General features: G+C 40.3%; 1 protein-coding gene across 2 annotated transcripts in view; it reads left to right on the forward strand.

The window, feature by feature from the left end:
* Positions 1-21,062, forward strand: part of gfra4b (GDNF family receptor alpha 4b) — a 99,097-nt gene that overhangs the window by 63,501 nt on the left and 14,534 nt on the right. For both annotated transcript variants that reach the window (XM_010900914.3, XM_034291681.1), the window contains exons 2-4: positions 3,117-3,392; positions 5,255-5,335; positions 6,144-6,489. In XM_010900914.3, the coding sequence (XP_010899216.1) occupies positions 3,117-3,392; positions 5,255-5,335; positions 6,144-6,489 (703 nt within the window). The remainder of the gene's footprint in view (positions 1-3,116; positions 3,393-5,254; positions 5,336-6,143; positions 6,490-21,062) is intronic.

The raw sequence follows: 21,062 nt of genomic DNA on the forward strand, positions 1-21,062 counted from the left end.
GTTCATCAGCTGCCGACAGCCTAGTGGGCCTTCTACTGCGTTTTCTGCAGTAACTTGGCCAAGTATTATTATTGGTTTTATTCATGATGTTTCTTCTAGCTATTTTACAAGATATAAATTACATTTTGTACAACAGAAAATTTCTTATTGTTGTTATATTCATGTTAATTTGATTTTCTTCTACTATTACATAGTGTTTTTATAAGCGAATAAACACTTGCTGCCCAGATAAATAGCTCTAAAAACAAATCTCAGGAGGAATAAGGCTCTTTAGTTCTGTACTGTACTTTTAGGATATGTTTCTACTTATTTGCTGTTTGTTTGGGTGATTTTGTTTTTGTCTGGGTGAATTTTATAAAATTAAATTCACTCTACATGCAATGCTTGTACTTATTGTTAAACATTCTGTTAGGTCATATTGGGGTGCATTTTTTGAGTGGCTGGTTTTTACAATACCTGAAATGATCAAAAGCCTACTTTTACAGCCTTCATGCATATTGACATGTCAGATTGAAGGTGTACAATGTACTATACGCACATAGTAAGTCTATAGGTTTCCCTAATTTGTTTAACTGTTGTTGTGGATTTTCTGTAAGTTGCTTCAGGGGAGCCACTCAGTGGGTGTGCTGAATGGGTTTCCATTTGGGATGTTTAAGGGAGTTCTTTTTTGTGGGACCTATCCTTTCACTTAGGGTTAACACTCTAAGGGGTAAGGGTATTGTTATGCTTACAGATAACATGATAGAAAGGCGTTGACAATAGCTGACTGTTTGAAGTGCCCTTTCCGAAATCGATACAACTCTCCCATTGCAATTTTGCACCACAATTACGCACACTGTAGAAAGGGAAGAACTCAAGCAGCATGTTGAAATGGATCATTATTATTGGCACTTGGCATGATGATTGTTGTGGTGATGTTCTCTGGCGTCCGTTATTGTTGTGGGAAATTGAGATTGTCTCAGAAAGTAAGTTTTACACTGCCTTGCTCATGCACCTATAGCATTTAAGGTGTTTTTTTCATTTGGATCATGTATTTAACAAGGCATTTAATAATTCAACAGAATACTTTTCTCAAACTACAATATGATCTCTATGTATATGGGATGTAAAGTACCTTTTTATTGAACATGTGGATGTATTGTGGCAAGCTTTGTTCAAATCATGTAAGCCACAATACTGTTTCACCCACTTCAAGTCTTCAGGTCTTAGACCTCACAGAAACACCTCTACATTACATAGAAATACCTTGGTCATACTGTATAAACTCCAGTAAGACATCACGCCTGAAAATGTGTTGCCATTTGTCACCTACTAAAAAAGGTTGGGCCTAAAATCTTGACACATTTCTCAAAGTTGTATCCAGGTCAACTATAACTGACAGAGCACATTTCCTATGTATCCTAATTAGATGTACGTAGCTGTTCATGAACTGCGATAACTATACACTGTCCATGTAGTTCAGTCTTCATCTTCCCTTTCACCGCTTGTTGTTTCTCTGCATAATTCCACAACCCAGCGGTATCATTTGATCATTATCTAGGCATACTCAGTGTGACCCCTATACTTCACTACTTTTTGTAAAGGCATCAGCAATGACAACCCATTTACATGAACATTTAGACATGACAGCCCTTCTCTCTCACTACTATCACCAAAAAACAAAACACCCCCCCCCCCTCCACACACACACACAAAGGTTATGCAAAGGTTATGCACAATTAGATGGAGAAATACAAATAGAAAGACAGAATAGGAAGAGAAGAATAATGAAATTAACTTCAAAATCTCCTCATTAATATGCTTCAAAGCAGCATGGAAAAGAGAGGGAATGAAGAAGTGTGGTATAAATAATGCATTGTCTCATCGTGTTTTATTTGATGAGCTTAACACCGCCCAGCACCGTATCAAATACGGTTATCCCTCCCTAATCCTTCTACAGAAACATCAGATTCCGAAGAGCACTCTAAGAAGACACAAGAGGTCTCATTTTGCCAGTTGTCATGTTGTGTTATTGAGACAGATAGACAGTTATAAATGGGCATTCCCTCCATTGCTGAGATTAACAGCGTAGGGCTACCTGAATCCATGTTCTGAACGAATACTTCTTAATTTTATGATCATACATACATCCTGCAAAATAACTACTTCCTTTTGGAGCCACTTCCCGCAGTGTTATTATTCACCAAAATGAAATGATCACAAAAACAGTAGGTCATTCCTCCTAGGCCAACATCGAATGGAAGCTGAACCAGGCTTGTATTGCAATAGCAATAACAGATATTCAATTCAAGGTACGTAGGCTGCATTGTATAAAAAATGTAATTTCTCAAAACTTTATTCTGGAATACAAAGGTATCCATGGATGTCCTGGTGACCTAAAGACCAACATTTACTTACAGCCTGTAGTTGTACCCACCTGTTTCTGGTATTTCATCAGATGATTTCACCTTATTCTTTTCATTTAATTGGATTCTACAAGGTAATAAGCTAATGATAGAAATCAGCCGTTTCGTATAGTGATTAAAATAATGATCACATACCCGGTCGTCAAGGGAGAGAGTAATTCAATTATTTATTGCAGCATTTGATAGTCTATTGTTCATGACTCGATACTCTGCCTTACAAACTCGAGCTCATCGCACTCAATCTCAAATAAACTTTCGGTTTTACCTCTACTCATACACATCCCAACCAGAATACACATCCCAGTACTGTAAGCCCATTGGCTAATTACTGCAGCACTTTGACGGAATGTGACTGCCTGTGTACGGATATTATTTTGTTAACTAAACATAAAAAGCATTAATTGATATACTTCAACGCTATGTTTATTTTTTTGATGGTTAAGGTTATATGCATTATGATACATTGGCCTTTCAGAAATTGTAACAGTTACCTGAAATAACCTGCTAAACTATCATTATAAACTGCCACTGAGCATTGGATGAGTCAGTTTCAGATCAACACCTTTTCTTCCTATATCTATTAAGCGCATCATAACTACCATCCACTCCCCTGCTCTCTCCCTTCACTACTCCTCTCTTCGTCCCCTTCTTCTCTTCTCCTGCCATTCCAACATCCCCTCCACTCTCTTTATACACTCCTCCATCTTGCAGCCCTGCAGGAAGTTCTGTTTGCTGGCAGGGATTGTCTGGTTGCCGGGGACTCATGCTCCAGCGATGAGACCTGCAGCCCACGTCTGCGCACACTGCGCCAGTGTGTAGCGGGCGACGGCAGCATGAAGCTGGGGCCCGGGGCCCGGAGCCAGTGTGCCAACGCCGTCTCGGCCCTGCTCTCCAGCCCCCTGCACGGCTGCCAGTGCAAACGTGGTATGAAAAAGGAGAAGAACTGCCTGAGCATCTACTGGAGTCTCCATCAGTCTGTCATACACGGTGAATAACTTGCGTTTTGTATAGGGCAGAATACCGGCCAAGTCCATACCTCTTACAAAATAAAGTGTCTATTTACTGTATTAACCTGGAAGAGACATACAGTGGATATAAAAAGTCTACTCACCCCTGTTCAAATGCCAGGTTATTGTGATGTAAAAGAATGAGACAAAGAGAAATCATGACAGAACTTTTTCCACCTTTAATGTGACCTATAACGTGAACAATTAATTTGAAAAACAAACTGAAATCTTTGAGGGGGAATTATTTTTAACTCACAATAACCTGTTTGCATAAGTGTGCACACCCTTAAACTAATACTTTGTTGAAGCACCTTTTGATTTTATTACAGCACTCAGTCTTTTTGGGTAGGAGTCTATTAGAATGGCACATCTTGACGTAGTAATATTTGCCCACTCTTCTTTGCAAAAGCTCTCCAAATCTGTCAGATTTCCAGGACATCTCCTGTGCACAGCCCTCTTCAGATCACCCCACAGATTTTCAATTGGATGCAGGTCTGGGCTCTGGCTGGGCCATTCCAAAATGTTAATCTTCTTCTGGTGAAGCCATGCTTTTGTGGATTTGGATGTGTGCTTTGGGTCATTGTCGTGCTGAAAGGTGAGCTTCCTCTTCAGCTTTGTAACAGATGCCTGGAGGTTTTGTGCCAAAATTGCCTGGTATTTGGAACTGTTCATAATTCCCTCCACCCTGACTAAGGCCCCTCCAGCTGGAAAAAAACAGCCCCAAAGCATGATGCTGCCACCACCATGCTTCACTGTAGGTATGGTGTTCTTTGGGTGAAATGCAGTGTTGTTTTTGCGCCAAACATACCTTTTGAAATTATGGCCAAAAAGTTCAACATTGGTTTCATCAGACCGTAACACATTATCCCACATGCTTTTGGGAAACTTGAAGTTTGTCTTTGCAAACTTCAGACGGGCTTGGATGATTTTCTTCGTAAGAAAAGGCTTCCGTCTTGCCACCCTACCCCATAGCCCATTCATATGAATACGGGAGATTGTTGTCACATGTAGCACACAGCCAGTACTTGCCAGAAATTCCTGCAGTTCATTTAATGTTGCTGTAGGCCTCTTGGAAGCCTCCCTGACCAGTTTTCTTCTGTCTTTTCATCAATTTTGAAGGGACATCCAGTTCTTGGCAATGTCTCTGTTGTGCCATATTTTCTCCACTTGATGATGACTGTCTTCACTATGTTCCATGGTATATCTAATGCTTTGGAATTCTTTTGTACCCTTCTACTGACTGATATCTTTCAACAATGAGATCCCTCTGATGCTTTGGAAGCTCTCTGCAGACCATGGCTTTTGCTCTGAGATGCAACAAAGAAAATGCCAGGAAAATCCTACTAGAACAGCTGAACTTATTTGTGATTAATTAGAGACACTTTAAATGATGGGAGGTGTGTAATGACTGCTGTTTAACATGAGTTTGAATGTGATTGGTTAATTCTGAACACAGCCACATCCCCAGTTATAAGAGGGTGTGCACACTTATGCAACCAGGTTATTGTAAGGTTTTTATTTTACATTTTTCAACCTTGAAGATTTCAGTTTGTTTTTCAATGGAATTGTTCACATTATAGGTCACATTAAAAGTTCTGACATGATTAGTCTTTGTCTCTTTCTTTTACATCATAAAAACCAGGCTTTTAACAGGGGCGTGTAGACTTTTTATATCCACTGACAACTACCGGAAATTGAATAATGTACTGTTCGTTAGATAGCTCCAAATGGATAATGTGTATTGGAAGGACCCTAGGAGGAGTCGAGAAAATACCAGCAAAATGCAACCATACCTTGTGTTATTCCCTTGTCATAAAATGTATTATTTTCGTATTCTCTCAGGACTCAACCTGGTGGAGAGCTACCCCTACGAAGCTGTGGAGAGAGATTACGACTATGTTCGTCTGGCCTCCATCACTGCTGGTAAGGGTGTTGATCAGGGTTCATTTTGATTATACCTTTTTGACCATGAACCAGGGGTGTCATGTTGAAAAGAACCAGTCTTGTATCTTTTAGGTCCCCCTGGAAGTTAGCCTTAGGCAAAGAATAAACCACATTTTGTCCTGGAGGCATAGTTAAAAATTAAAGCCTTTTTCATGAGTCTGAACACAAAAAGCTTTATTAATAATATGTATCTTGTCAAAAGGACTTTGTTTACATCTGATTCAAAATTATGCTTGAAGTAAGAGAAGAAACAATTTCCATACATTTTTATTTTGTTTCTCATGAAATGTCAGTTCCCTTGAGGCTGATGCGTGACTGAAGGTGTTTATTCAATAAGATAAGCTTTGCTAAATGAAATCAGGACCTAATTTCTTAAATAACTGTTACCATCAAATAGATCAACGATTAACATATGCTTATTTTTGTTTATTTCAAGAGATTAGGTCTGTATATGCAGGGGTAGGCAACCCTGGCCTAGATTGCCACAGGCCCTTCATGTTTTCGATTTAACCAACCTGGAAGAACAAGTGTGTTGCATTTAGTCTATCACTGAACAATCAATTAGCTATAATGGTTAAGTGTAATGCACAGTTTGAACATAACTGCAGTTCCTGTAGCACTCCAGGAACATGGTTTTCTTGCCTTGCTATCCAATATGTCAGAATCCAAAGCATTTAAACAAGAAATACCACTGAACAATAAAAAATCTGTTCATAGATTTCCAGAAAGTATTGATCATTATTTCTGAGAATTATCCTTGGTTCCTTCCTTTCTCTTGCGCCAACAGACTCTGATGCTGGCATGGTGACTGTGAATCGATGCCTGGATGCAGCCAAAGCGTGTAACGTTGATGACCTGTGCCAAAAGCTCCGCACAGAGTACGTGTCAGCCTGCATCAAGCCCGCTGCCAGGTCTGGCCTCTGCAACAAGGCCAAGTGTAACAAGGCGCTCCGCAGGTTCTTTGACCGTGTCCCTCCAGACTACACGCACGAGCTGCTTTTCTGCCCCTGCATAGACACAGCATGTGCTGAGCGACGCCGGCAAACCATTGTGCCTGGTTGCTCCTATGAGGGCTTGGAAAAACCCAGCTGCCTCACACAGATGCGTACTTGCAGGACTGACTATGTGTGCAGGTCAGTGTCCAATAAGGCAAAATATTGCTGATGTGTGTGTAATGTACCAACTTTGAACCTACTTAGTTTATGACTTTGGGACAAAGGTAATTATGATTTATTATTCTTCACTTCTTTCAATTCCTTGGAACATTTTGTGCCCTGCTTCAGAACAGTTTGAACTCTTCCTTTATTTAAAGGGATAGATCAGTTTAAGCATTGCAATTATAGGTCCTCATACAAAAATTACTGTGTCATTTTTATTTTTCCCCCTTGCCCTTCCCCCTTACAGTCTCATATTCTCAGGAAGTTTAATACATATAACAGTTGCTCCCAAACCTAGTTCCACTTATAAATAAAAAAAGTGTAAGGTATTGTCTTGTGACCAACTCCACGAAACTGATGCTTCAAGCCAGGCATCTGTCATGACACATACAAAACCACCACTTGGGCCATGACCTAATATTTGGGAACCACCTCTGTATTAGGTTTCATGAAACCAAACAAGGAAACCAGTCATTCAAGAAAATTGCTCAATATTCTACCCCCAAGCTATCATTGGTTTGAACACCCCATAGAGTGTGGTGGAATAACACATTAAATATTTAACATAGATCGATCAGAGTTATTGCTCATTGTGGTCTTTGGTCATGACCATTATTTTTCATCACACCCATTCCTGCTCTTCAGATGTACTGGGGCAATTTCAGCAGCAAGGACATTACCCTTGCATGCAAAATCATAACTTTGATGTCATACAAAATGGACCAACATTTTAAATGTATTTGTGTGGGTCTATATTATCCATTTGAAGGGAACATATTCCACTGATATCAAGAAATTAATCAAAGCATTAAGGACGTTATATGAAATTGAAATTTCTGTCCCGAAAAACTTGAAAATACTTTTTGAGACATACAGCTCCAGAAAAAATTAAGAGACCACTGCACCTTTTTCTTTCCTTTCCAAAAATGTTGAAGAGGAAGGTTTTGAGTGAGGAACAGAAGGGTTAAAATTAAGAGAGCACTGCAAATTGAACGCTTCTGTTCCGCACTCAAATCTTCCTTTTCAACTTTTTTGGAAAGGAAAGAAAAGGGTGCAGTAGACTCTTAACTCTCAAGTCAAAACATTAATTGCCATTTGCCATGTAGATTTACACTGGCCAGTGGTTGAAGTTTTATATGAGGCCGAAACCACTGAAATATCTAACTTCAAAATTGAATAGCTGAAATAAACATTACGATATAGCACATTTTTCAGTTTCTGCCTCTAGTGCTGCTATGTTCTGGTGTGGCATGGTTTTGTATCTGGTCTGCAGCGCTTTCTTTCTCCCCCTAATGTATCAATGAAAGCAAAAATGCCTTTTTTGGAAAGGAAAGAAAAAGGTGCAGTTGTCTCTTCATTTTTTCCAGAGCTGTATGTTATATACATAGCTTAGTATTTATATTTATATAGCTAATTTATCAGTCAAAACACATTTGGTGTTAGAAGAAGGCATACAGATTACATAATTACACACTGATTTAATAATAATAACAAAAGGAAGGGCTCAAAAGTGGGAAAATCTATAGATGGGTGACTGTGTATCAGTGTATACATGAATGTTTGTGTGTGCAGATGGTGGACCACAGTGTAGGTTGGAAGTATGACTGTATCTAGAATGCATCAGGAGTTTAGGAGCCAGTGGTATTCATAGACGACAGGGCTGCCAGGACTTTGGTGTGGTTAAGAGGTTTTTACCCATTTTTAACCATTTGGAGGCTATAGATTAAACTTGAACTTGCATATTAGGGTTTCAGCAGCAAGATGTGCGAGAAAGAACCTTACTCTGCAAAGTTACAAAGGTGGAAGAATAATGTTTTATTTGGGGTTCAAAGGAGAAGGTGTGCAGGATGAGGCCCTGGCTGCGTGAATGGTGGAGAGAAAGTCAGTACTGTCATCAATGGTGAGGTTGTCAGCTTTGGTGAGAGTTGATTTGGTGCCTGTGACAGAAAGAACAGTTGTATCACTGTTGAACCTGATGTACCTGAGAGAGGTTGTTTGACGAGGGATATTGTGCTGAGGTAGAGCTGGGTGTTGTGAAAGTCAACGTTGAAGTGATGGATGATCTGATGTGGACAATGAAGAGTAAGATGGCCAATACAGAACACTGGGAGACACAGTGTGTAACCACAGACAAGGTATAATTGTAGCCAGAATAATGAGCTTAAAGGAGAAGTTCAGAATTTTACAACTTGATGTCGAATGGGTCTTCACCCTGGAAGTATTCTATGGGCCAAGAGGAATTGTAATCCATGGTTCAGTTTTTGTTAAACAGACATTACTAGCCAGCACCAGTGTAGTGTTGCAAAGTTGATAATAATATTACTTTTAGAAGTATAGAGTTATACAATGGATTTCTGTTCCAGTTTTGGCAATAATATTAGTTTGAGATTTATCTTGCTAAGAAGTTATATTTGTGCCTACCCTGCAGGGTCTGAAATGAACACCTGCCAAGCGCAAAATGCTGGTAGATTTTACATGTGGCGAGTAAATCTCGGAAGGCTATCCACTACACTAGCTGGTAAATGTTTGTACCCAATGATTCCCTCATATTGAAATGAGTTGTGATGTGCCGCAATAGAAAAACAGAATATTTTCATGACATACTATTTTTTTCCTAACAAGCTTAGCGCATTTTCCATCGCGGGCAGTTTACTATTTCACTAGCATCAGAGCAGAGCAACATTGTATCAAACTAGCGAGCGAGATCAGAGAAAAGTATCTGCACATGCACATTTGTGTTGAACAGTCAGTAGGTGGCTGTCACGTTGATAAAAAGAAGGTTAGCCAACGTATGAGCGACAACCCAAGGTAAGAAGCTAGCTAGCTAGCTAAAGTCACAACTTGATAGCTGCAATAGATCTGTGTCATTCATGCAGACAACATTAGAGATTTGGCAGCCACAATAAGACCTGAAGTTTTTGTATTTTGTCTTCACAATAAAACTCTGCAGTGTAACGTTATTAGTGCTTTGCATTTGCGAATCACTAATAACGTTTTAGTGACCATGATTCAAAAGTCCTTTTTTCTAGTGACTTGTTCATTTGTATCATTCATTCGAATGTTGGACAGTGGATTGACAGTGTATATTGTCAAATAATGTTAAGTTGACAAGAAAGACAGACTGGTGTAAAGGGGTGATGTTATTGTAATACATAAAAAACACACTTGTTCTGCGAGAAACAAACCTTCATACATATCAGTTCACATAGGAAAATCTTAGACTGTAAGAAATGAAATTAGTTTCCATTCAAATGTCCTGTAGTTCTAGCCTTCAGTCTTCTGTCTTGTATCAGTGATGTAGTTATTGCAGTCAGTGTGATGTAGACCCAGCAAATTGCCTGGTTGTCCTAACAAGACAGAGTAGGTGTGTAGTGGAAGTGAGTTTCCAACACTTCACTAATTCAAGATTAACACCACAACAGTGTCTTCCACTGTGTTGGACATGTGACATGTCCAGTCAACTGGCCCGTGATACTCTGACCTGTATTTTGTGGTGTCCTACAGGACAGGTGGATTCTCCTCTCATCTTGTTGTCGATGATTAATCTCGAAATGGAGTGTGAAGCCAAGTGATCTGACCCTGGCAATGTTCTGCCATGTGAGAGGTCAGGAAGATTTGGAACAGATTCGACCAGTGTGGTTGTAGTAATCCTTCTTGAACATGTTGCTGTATTCACACACTCAGTTGTCTGTGTCCAGTTGGTAACATGATGTATCATCAGAAAAGGGGTTGTGATCTCTTGATTTGTCAAAAGTATAACTGCAAAAAAACTATTAGAGTGAGTTTCCATAATACAGTAGTCTGTGTTAAATTACCTTTTCCATTGTTTGATTCCTTGACTCAACTCTTTCCAATCGTAATCAATGATCATATCATACAACCTCCCTGCTTTCACTTCATTAAAGCTGAAGGACGTAACTTTCAAAACAGTAAGTATTTCCACCTCATTTCCCCAGAAATCTCAGCTGTCGCTGGTGTGATGACAATTTACTCTTAAAGCCCCACACATTATCTGTGCTCTTTATTCAGCTCATCTAAGAAAAAAAATCTTAATCCGACCAGGTGAGTTGACATACGATTAATACATTTTAGTATATAATAAAATAAACAAAATATATCTGATGTAGCATACATAGGAAACATACGAATTGCTTGCTACTAGTCTAAACTCGGCCTGGTAATGTTTTCCGACTACAGTACTACTAGCTGGGCTAGTAAACAAAGGAAACAGCATGAACAGACGGCAGCTCGCCTCTTTATCCACAGAAAGTTAGCTAATTAACCAAATTGGCCAATTGTTTTCGCCTGGTAATTAGTAATAGCCAATTACTAACAACAATATGAGGTTATTCTAGGCAGCTAACATTGTCCTCTCTGGCAAGCTGGTGTTATTAGAAGCTGGTAGTAGTAGCAAAACCTGCAAACAATATCTGCTGGATAGATGTATAGTCAGTTACTATAGCCATGTCTGTGTGTAACTCATGCTCTGTCTGTATAGCTAGTCAAATTGGGCAATTACAATATGAGGCTCCTCCATGAACTGCCACCTTAACGTGGTGGAGGGGTTTGAGTACCCGAGTGACCCTAGGGGCTATGTTGTCTGGGGCTATATGCCCCTGGTAGGGTCTCCCAAGGCAAACAGGTCCTGGGCGACGGGTCAGACTAAGAGCGGTTCAAAAACCCTTTAATGATGATAAACATTTTGAGGACTGTGACATCGCCCGGTATGGCGCAGCCAGGGCCCCACCCTGAAGCCAGGCCCGGGGCTCGTATGTGAGCGGGCCTTTCCCCACAGGGTCTGGCCGGGCTCAGCCTGAAGGAGCGACGTGGGGCCTGCAGGAGGGACCATAAGGGGTCGGTGAGTAGAGGATCGGGCAGTCGAAGGCGGCAGTCGAAGGCGGCAGTCGACAAGGCGGCAGTCGACAAGGCGGCAGTCGACAAGGCGGGAGCCTTGACAACCCGATCCCTGGACACGGATACTAGTTTTAGGGACGTGGAATGTCACCTCGCTGGCGGGGAAGGAGCCTGAGATTGTGAGTGAGGTTGAGAGGTTCCGACTAGAGATAGTCGGGATCACCTCTACGTACGGCTTGGGCTCTGGAACCACACTCCTGGAGGGAGGATGGACTCTTCACCACTCTGGACTTGCCCATGGTGAGAGGCGGCAGGCTGGTGTGGGTTTGCTTATAGCCCCCCAGCTCTGCCGCCATGTGTTGGAGTTTACCCCGGTGAACGAGAGGGTCGTTTCCCTGAGCCTACGGGTCGGGGATAGGTCTCTCACTGTTGTTTGTGCCTACGGGCCGAACGGCAGTGCAGAGTACCCAACCTTCTTGGAGTCTCTGGGAGGGGTGCTGGAAAGTGCTCCGACTGGGGACTCCATCGTTCTACTGGGGGACTTCAACGCCCACGTGGGCAACGACAGTGACACCTGGAGGGCCGTGATTGGGAGGAACGGCCCCCCCTGATCTGAACCCGAGTGGTGTTCAGTTATTGGACTTCTGTGCTAGTCACAGTTTGTCCATAAACAATAATATGTTCAAGCATAAGGGTGTCCATCAGTGCACGTGGCACCAGGACGCCCTAAGCCGTAGGTCGATGATCGAATGCTGGCGTGTTAAAACAAGAAATCCACTTGCTCCGCAAACAATGAGTTTCAAAAGCTGTACTATAAATTCTCGGACTACAAATAAATTCCTTGATATTCTTACACGTTCGCTCATTAACGACAGAGTAAAAAAATCTGTAAACGATCAAATCGAGGATCTAAACTCAACACTGCGAAATACATTAGACACAGTTGCACCACTAAAAACTAAAGAAATGTGCAACAAGAAACTTGCTACCTGGTACACAGACAATACCAGAGCACTTAAGCAAGCCTCCAGAAAATTGGAGCAAAAGTGGTGCTCCACCAAGTTGGAAGTATTTAGACTAGCCTGGATAGACAGTACACTACAATACCGAAAATCACTCACGTCTGCTCGATCAGCTTATTTCTCCAACCTGATTGAGGTGAACAAAAACAATCCAAAATGTCTCTTTCTACAGTTGTAAAGTTAACAAAAAAGCAAAGCTTAGCAAGTGTGGTTGGTCTTCACTTTAGTTGTAATGAATACATGAACTACTTTGATGAAAAGATCATCACCATTAGAAAACAATTAAACTGACTCCTCCTTAACCGTTTGACGCTTACGGTCACACCAGTGTGATCAGGCTAGAGTGGTCCCTGAAGCGTACGATCACACTGGTGTGATTACAACGTCATACTTAGAACGCACAATTAGCATGCCTAGCTACAAGTAACGTAACAATGGCTGGTAAAACCGTGCTATTATTTACTCACATTTAGCTCAAACAGTGTTTATAACTTTATTTCCTGATTGTAATTGTTTCAAGACCATACTATGATATTAACCAGGTAGAAAGCATTCAAATTGGGACAAGAAGTGTTACTTACGTACCAACAGACAGCCAACACTAATACACAAAAATGAATTATATTAGCGACCACTACCGATCAAAACCATTGCAAAAACTTTCTAGTAGTTACGTTACCTGTTGTATGCATTTTATATAGTATATTCATTTTCACTGCACTGAATTACTGTTCACGATTTGTTAGCTAGCGGGTAGCTGACGTTTGCTAGCGGTTAGCTGACGTTTTCTAGCTAGCTACAGTTATAAATCAACCAACTTTTGCAGCTCTTAGAATTCGAGTCAACGAGAGAAGCTTGCAATGCATGTAGTGTTCCTTACCTAGCAAGGTGACTGTTCAAATGCTGGCGTGTACTGAAGTACTGAAGTCACGCGCAAAAAACTCATGCTGGGGGTTCGGTAAGGAATATTTGAAACTCACGCGTGAAAAGGTTAATTAGTTATGGTCCTCAAAATCTCAGTTGTCCTAAAAATGTCCTGAACCTCCCTGACCAGGTGTCAAGAAACAAATAGCGTTGTTAGCAGATCTCACTGTGAACCTCGACGGCTGCATGGTCGTATCCCAAAAAACTGTAAAAAACCTTGGCGTTACCCTTGACCCTGACCTCTCCTTTGAAGAACATATAAAATATGTCTCAAGAGTTGCTTAGTTTCATCTTCGAAACATTGCAAAAAATTTGAAACTTTCTATAAAAATCGAATGCAGAAAAATGTATCCATGCTTTCGTTACTTCTAGAGTAGATTACTGCAATGCTCTTCTCTCCGGTTACCCTGAAAATCAATAAATAAACTTCAATTAGTGCTGCACACTAGAATCCTAACTAGAATAGCCTCTTTACACTGGCTGCCTGTTAGGGTTAGGGCTGATTTTAATGTTTTATTGTTAACCTATAAATCAATACATGGATTTGCTCCTACTTACCTTGCTGAAATGATCCAGCCATACATACCTACACGTAACCTACGATCGCAAGATGCAGGCCTTTTAATTGTACCTAGAATTTCTAAACAAACAGCTGGCGGCAGGGCTTTTTCTCATAGAGCTCCACTCCTGTGGAATGATCTGCCAATTAAGGTTAGAAATGCAAACTCAGTGCAAACTTTCAAGTGTCTACTAAAAACTCATCTCTACAACACGGTTTATAATTAGGTGTAGCCTGGCCCGGGGGCGTGAAGGTGACCAGTAGGCTTGATACTGTCCACCCTTGGGATGCCCTCCCTCCAATGCCTTTCAGGGGAAGAGTCACTGGCTTGTTGTTGTCTCTCTGTTGTGCACTTGTGCAATTGGGCTGTACGCTGCTGGCAATACTCTGCCCTCTTTCAGGGGGGTTGCGGTTGGTGGGTGTCCCTTTGGTTGATGCCTGGCAATTTGGGTGGATTGATTTCCTGCCTGTTGGGCCCTGTCCGGGGCCTCCCCCGGGTAGGGCCACAGTGTCGCCGGACCCCCCCGTCTCAGTTCCAAGGTGTTACGCTGCTATATTATTGTGCTGGGGGATATGAGGAATGCACTTTCTAACTTTTCTCAGTCTCCTCCAGTTTAAAATTTTAGGAGGAGATGAGGTCCTGGTCCACACCTGCGGAGTACCTGGTTTGGGGGGCCCGTTGCTGTCCCTGTCCTTGTCCACCTGGTCATACTTTTGACCTAGTCTAGAATCTAATAGACTCTGGATTTAGCCCAGAGAAATGTATTTATTATTCTAATTGGACTCTTAATATCTCACCCGGCACTGCCAGAAGAGGACTGGTCACCCCTCTGAGCCTGGGTCCTCTCTAGGTTTCTTCCTAAAATTCGGCCTTCTTAGGGAGTTTTTCCTAGCCACTAAAATCCAACACTACTGTTGTTTGCTCCTTGGGGTTTAAGGCCGGGTGTCTCTGTAAAGCACTGTGTGACAACTGCTGTTGTTAAAAGGGCTTTATAAATACATTTGATTGATTGATTAGCATATCTACAGCACCCAAATTTAGCATTTTCACAGGATTCTACCTGTGATCCTAGCCTCACTGCAGTTGGTTTCAAAACCATACATTTCAACATTAAAGCTATTGAGAGGTAAATCTATTTAGCTTTCACTTAATGTTTGATTATCCCAAACTGAATATGCTCATTACCACAGGAAATTACCACAGGTGAGACAAGCCTGACTCAGATTTAACTCATAGTAATAGGCTACCCTGTTTTAATGGGAAACAATGGTAAGGGCCATCCTGGGGGGTCTTCCCCGCTTCCTGGACCCCTTAGCATTACCCACTTATGGTGAGCCATTAAAAAGGCCACCATAAGTGCTTTGTTTAATGTTTAAGAAATGTAAGCTTCCACATAAAAAATCTGTAGCAAGATATGTTATTCTTTCAACTTAGCCGATATCCTTCATTAACTGAAGATTACGATTTATTGGCCCACCCGTCTAATATTGTTGCAGTTTGTAAAAATGTGCTTGTCATTTCTACACAGCATCTAAACATTACAGTGGAAAATTAAGAAAACTCATAAGAATTGTGATTTTGACAGAAAACATGTATATCACATCACTAAAATCAACTAAAATGGACCTTAAACACTTCAATCTATTCAATTAGTTCATTTGTCAATTTACCATTTAAGAAGTATCAGGTGTTGGTTTTTAAAACAAGTATTATCTAATTTATCATTGGTAAACACAAACAAAGAGAATCCATATAATATAACCAAACTCAATTCAGCATTTAAAATGGGTAAAAACATGTTATTGTGGGGAATAAACCTGCTTTGGCTGTATTACCCTTTTTTATAGGCTATGACTGTATGTTATTCAAATTCAGTCCTCATGGGACAGAGCGCGTTTTCTTTACGTTAAAGACTATCACTATGTGGATTCTTTATTCTACTACTTTATACTTTGAAGAGAGAGAAAACACAATATTTTAACCTTTTGTAAGAAAACCATGAGACTATATTTTATCAGATTAGAAAATCATAATTTAACAATTATCTAATTTATCACTCGGTTTAAATTTACCAACGTGTACTATCTCAGTGTAACAGCTCAGCACGTGGAAGTAAATTACCATGCAGTGGTCCTGGTAAAGACCTACCCACATTGTCTGTGCCAGGAAATATTTGAAAAGAGTGGTCAAATATTCAACCAAAATCCTGCCAGAAGCTTGTTGATGGCTGCCAAATGTGCCTGATCAAGATAAAACTTGCTAAGGGACATTCAGCCCAGAAAAATAACAGTTCAAAGAAATAATTGAAAGCCCAATATTGCCATGACATTCATGTATTGGAGTGGAAAATGAAAAACATGTAGTGTACTGGGAATTATGGTTAAATCTCTGGAATTTGGAGGGATGAAGTAATTGGCAACCCAGACTTTGCAGCGGCTTCCTCACAAGTTCGGAGCTCGAGGCCCATCCCCCTAACCTCTCAAAATGTATCTCCATCTAAAAGCATCTACCATTGCCTCCTACGTCAATAGACTGATGGCTGTCTACCAGGTCTGCATGATTTGGATAAAATATTGAATCGTGATTTCTTTGACAAACATGGGTGTGAACAGCGTAGATAATCTCACTTAAAAGTAGAGATCATAACCAAAATAATGTGCTATTAAATTGAATAAAAATCTAGTTAAAGTTCAGTGTTTTCTATTTTACACTTTTACTATTACTAATTTGAAGGTGCAGCCTGTGTCCAACTATTTGTATAACTGCTCATTTAATGCAGTGATTTTGGCAGATGTTTTTGCCATGGCCATAGCTGGTTAAGCAAGATTTCTCAACCCTTGAGGTGTATTGTCTCCCATATTAAGTTTGTTTGTAGGCACAGACATTGAAGCCAACAATTTTAATAACCATGTTGTTGTGTATGTGGGACAATATGTCTTTGTGCCTCTTGCTAACTTGAAGCAGACGTCTTCACTAGCAGTTGCAGTGTTGACTCAAACTAATTTTGAAAAACCATCAAGTATTTAAACAAAACTAATCCAGGTATTTAAGTAATCTACAAAAATGCCTACAGCACCCGCAAGAAAAACAATTGCGGATGTACGATGCATGCCTGTTGCCTCGCATGAAGCACATATCATTCACCATTTCTGGAGCTGAAAATCACGTGAAGTGGGCGATTTGGATATTCCACATGTCAATAGCGCAATTTTGATTATATTTTAATGAATGCCTTTAACTATACTTATTCAGTAATGGAAGAGAGAGAGAGAAAAAAAAGAGTAAAGCATAATCTCATCAGCACAATTAATGGATAACGCTATATAGCCTATTGATCATTGTTCAACACCAAGGACTGCGCTATATAGCTCTGTGCTGGGGAGGGGTGGGAGATTAGGAGAAGGCCACAATTACTTCTGGACCCAGACAGTGATGTAGCACAGTGTAATTTTGGCACCCGTTTTTTATTTCGTCTAGTTTTATCAATTTTAGTCAACAAAATGCCCTTATGTCTTAGTTACATTTTAGTCCAATCACAAGTATTGCCTCATTAACCTAAATTAGCCTAAACATATCACCATATTAAATAAGGCCAATGGAACATATAATAATGTTTCGCTTGCAATGTTGATATTGCCTACAATTAGGCCTATTTATACAAAATGTAATTAGCCAGTGGAAAATGCGCATTGCACACCCATTATTGTTTGAACTTTTTAAATGACATGGATGGAAATATCAGTTGAATAAGGGGAGAACAGAAGATTAAATAATGTTTTCATAATTAACAAATTATATCCACGTCACAAGGCACCATGGTCTTTGCCTGTGTGTATATATTGGGATGATGCGCTTTCAGATGTCTTATGAGAAATGTAGGTATGCATGTAATGTAAACTTGGATATGGGTGTGTATGTATGTCATCTAGGTGTGTAAGCATAGTTCAGATGGGGTATGTGTTTATATATGGATGGTTCTGGCCATAGCGTTGTGGTCACTGGAGGTTAAGCATGGGAGGAACTTGCATGAAATGACACAACATTGTGGAAGTGGTGTCCCTAAGGATTGGGGGGGGGGGGTATTGGGTTTGGTATTAACTTGTGCAACATGTTTAACTGTCCAGGCGGTACCTCCTCCTACAGTTCCTCATACAGGGCTGGGAATATAGCCAGTGAAAAGGCTTTTTCTTTGCAACTCTGCCTAGAAGTCCAACATCCCGGAGTCGCATCTTCACTGTTGACACTGGTGTTTTGCGAGTACTTTTTGATGTAGCTGCCAGTTGAGGACCTGTGAGGCATCTATTTCTCAAACTTGATCCTCTAATGTTTTTGTCCTCTTGCTCAGTTGGTCACCAGGGCCTCCCACACCTCTTTCTATTCTGGTTAGCGCTGTTCTATGAAGGGAGTAGTACGCAATGTTGTACGAGCTCTTCAGATTCTTGGCAATTTCTTGCCATGGCATAACCTAATTTATAGACAAATTTATAGAAGAATAGACTAATGAATTTCAAAAGAAATATCTTTGTTACTGGTTATTTTGACCCTGACGATGAAGATATTGAACTTGTCTAAAGAAGGCCAGTTTTATTGCTTTTTAAATAAGCACAACAGTTTTCAGCAGTGCTACCATAATCACACAAGTTTTGTAATGATCAATTCACCTTTTAAAATGATTAACCTGGAATAGAAAACACAATGTGCCATTGGAACACAGGAGTGATGGTTGCTGATAATGGGCTTCTATAAGCCTTTGTAGATATTCCTTTGAAAATCAGTCGTTTCCAGGTACAACAGTCATCCACAACATTAATAGTGTCTGCACTGTATTTCTGATAAATGTTATGTCAATTTAATTGACAAAAAATGTGCTTTCTTTCGAAACCAAGGATATTTCTAAGTGACCCCAAACTTTTGAACAGTAGTGTATAATGTATACATACATAGGTACACAGACAAGTATAGTGTGATGAATGAAGCAGAAAATGGAGAAAGAAGACAATGAATGTAATGAAATATATTAATGAGGAAGAACACTGCTCTGGAGGCCTGTGAAGGCTGAACTAAGGTATAGGCTTATTTATGCAGAGTTACAGTTCGGTCCGGAAATAATGAACACTGACTCAAGTTTTATGTTATTTTGTCTGTTTAACAAAATATATTATATTACAGTTAAAGTTACAGTTATATAATGAATATGGGCTTAAAGTCCAGTCTCTGCTTTAAAGTGAGCGTATTAACATAACATTTTGAGGAAGGGTTTAGCAATTACAGCTCATTAATATGTAGCTCCCTCTTTTTCAAGGGACCAAAGTTATTTGACAATTGACTCAAAAGCTGTTTCATGGACAGGTGTGGGCTATTCCTTCATTATTTCTTCATCAATTAAGTAGATAAAATGTCTGGAGTTAATTCCAGGTGTGGCATTCGCATTTTGAAACTGTTGCTGTGATCCCACAACTTGCGGTCAAAGTAGCTCTCAATGCAAGTGAAAGGACATCCTAAAAAAAAAAGGAGAGTAGAACATTAGGAGTGTCCAAATCAAAAGTTGGATATATTTGGAGTAAAAAAGAAGGCACTGGTGAGCTCTGCAACACAAAAAGGCCTTGATGTCCACGGAAAGACAACAGTGGTGGATGATTGTAGGATCCTTTCCATGGTAAAGAGAAACCCCTTCACAACATCCAGCCAAGTGAAATTTCATACAATTCCTAAATGTTTTATACAATGTTTTGTTCAGCCTGAAAGTCTGCACTTTGTGATGGTAATTCCATCGATAGACACTCTTAAAGGAGTAAGTACAGAAACAAAATTATTTTGGCAAAATTAAAAGTTTATTTGCAAATAGAGAGACGTGTCAAAAGCTTCCTGGATAATCCTCTGAAGAGTCTCTGAGGTAGAAACATGAACAGTCCATATTTATTACAGTTAAAAGGGGTGTGGTAAGTTGCTGCACAGCTGACCTAACTCAATAGAACACATTCCCTTTGTTCTATTACTACTTAGGCTTCACACAAGGGGCATGCTGTCCTCCCCCACATGGGTAACCTCTTCAACTCTGGGAGAGGTTTTACAGCCTCCGGACAGACAATAGATGCCCTGATGAGTTATACAGATGGGCATATTAATGAGTAACCCTATGATCTGCCAATACCAGTCAATGATGCCCCCTAGGCAAATACAAGATCCCCCTCTCCTACATTCCTAAGGAACAAAGGACAGATACCCTTATTGGTCTAGGCAGAGGAACAGATGGTCAGAGTACCTAGTGATGCTCTGATATTATACTGACATGTGTGTCACAAACAAAGACCAGAGTTACATACCAGTTAATAGAAAAGCAGACATTTCTCAAATGTACCGTAGTTCAAGAATTTCCATAAGAACTTCAATAGCGTCTCGGTTGTTTCATTTTAAATCCATTGTGGTGGCGTACAGAGACAAAATTATGAAAATTGTATCAGTGTCCAAATATGTCCAGACCTATGGTTATGGAAATAATTCTGATTAACATAGTCTACCTCGACACATCCAGGTTGGGCCTGAATATGTACATTGGTACAGTCTATTGTGCCTATGACATTGGGGAAGCCTGAAAAAGGATTACGTTAATACAGAGGCATGTCAACCTGGAGGCTACTTTACATTTATTTTAACTGTCACATACCTGCATTTGAATAAAACGCCTCCTTGATTCTTTGTTTATCAAGATGATCAAGTTCTGGAAATAGACAGGTACTGCTTAAGAGCAAGGTATACCCTTGTTTCCCGGCATGCAGGTGCCTTCACAAGACCTGCATCACCAACACTGTGCAAGATTGTCCCACATGCAAAGAAACAAAGAGCTATGCAGACAGACTGAACAGTGGTCAAGGCTTGGCTACTGTGAATGTGCTTCCTTATCAATCACATTTATTTTATCAGTCAAATGTATTTATAAAGCCCTTTTTACATCAGCAGATGTCACAAAGTGCTTTACAAAACACCTGGCCTTAAGCCCCAAGGAGAAAACAACAGTAGTGTTGAATTTCAGTGGCTAGGAAAAACTCCCTAAGAATGCCAAAAGTTAGGAAGAAACCTAGAGAGGACCCAGGCTCAGAGGAGTGACCAGTCCTCTTCTGGCTGTGCCAGGTGAACATATTAAGATTACAATTGTAATAATTAATAAATGCATGTGGGCTGAGTCTAGAGT

Source organism: Esox lucius, chromosome 4 (assembly GCF_011004845.1).
Source record: "Esox lucius isolate fEsoLuc1 chromosome 4, fEsoLuc1.pri, whole genome shotgun sequence".
NCBI lineage: Eukaryota > Metazoa > Chordata > Actinopteri > Esociformes > Esocidae > Esox > Esox lucius.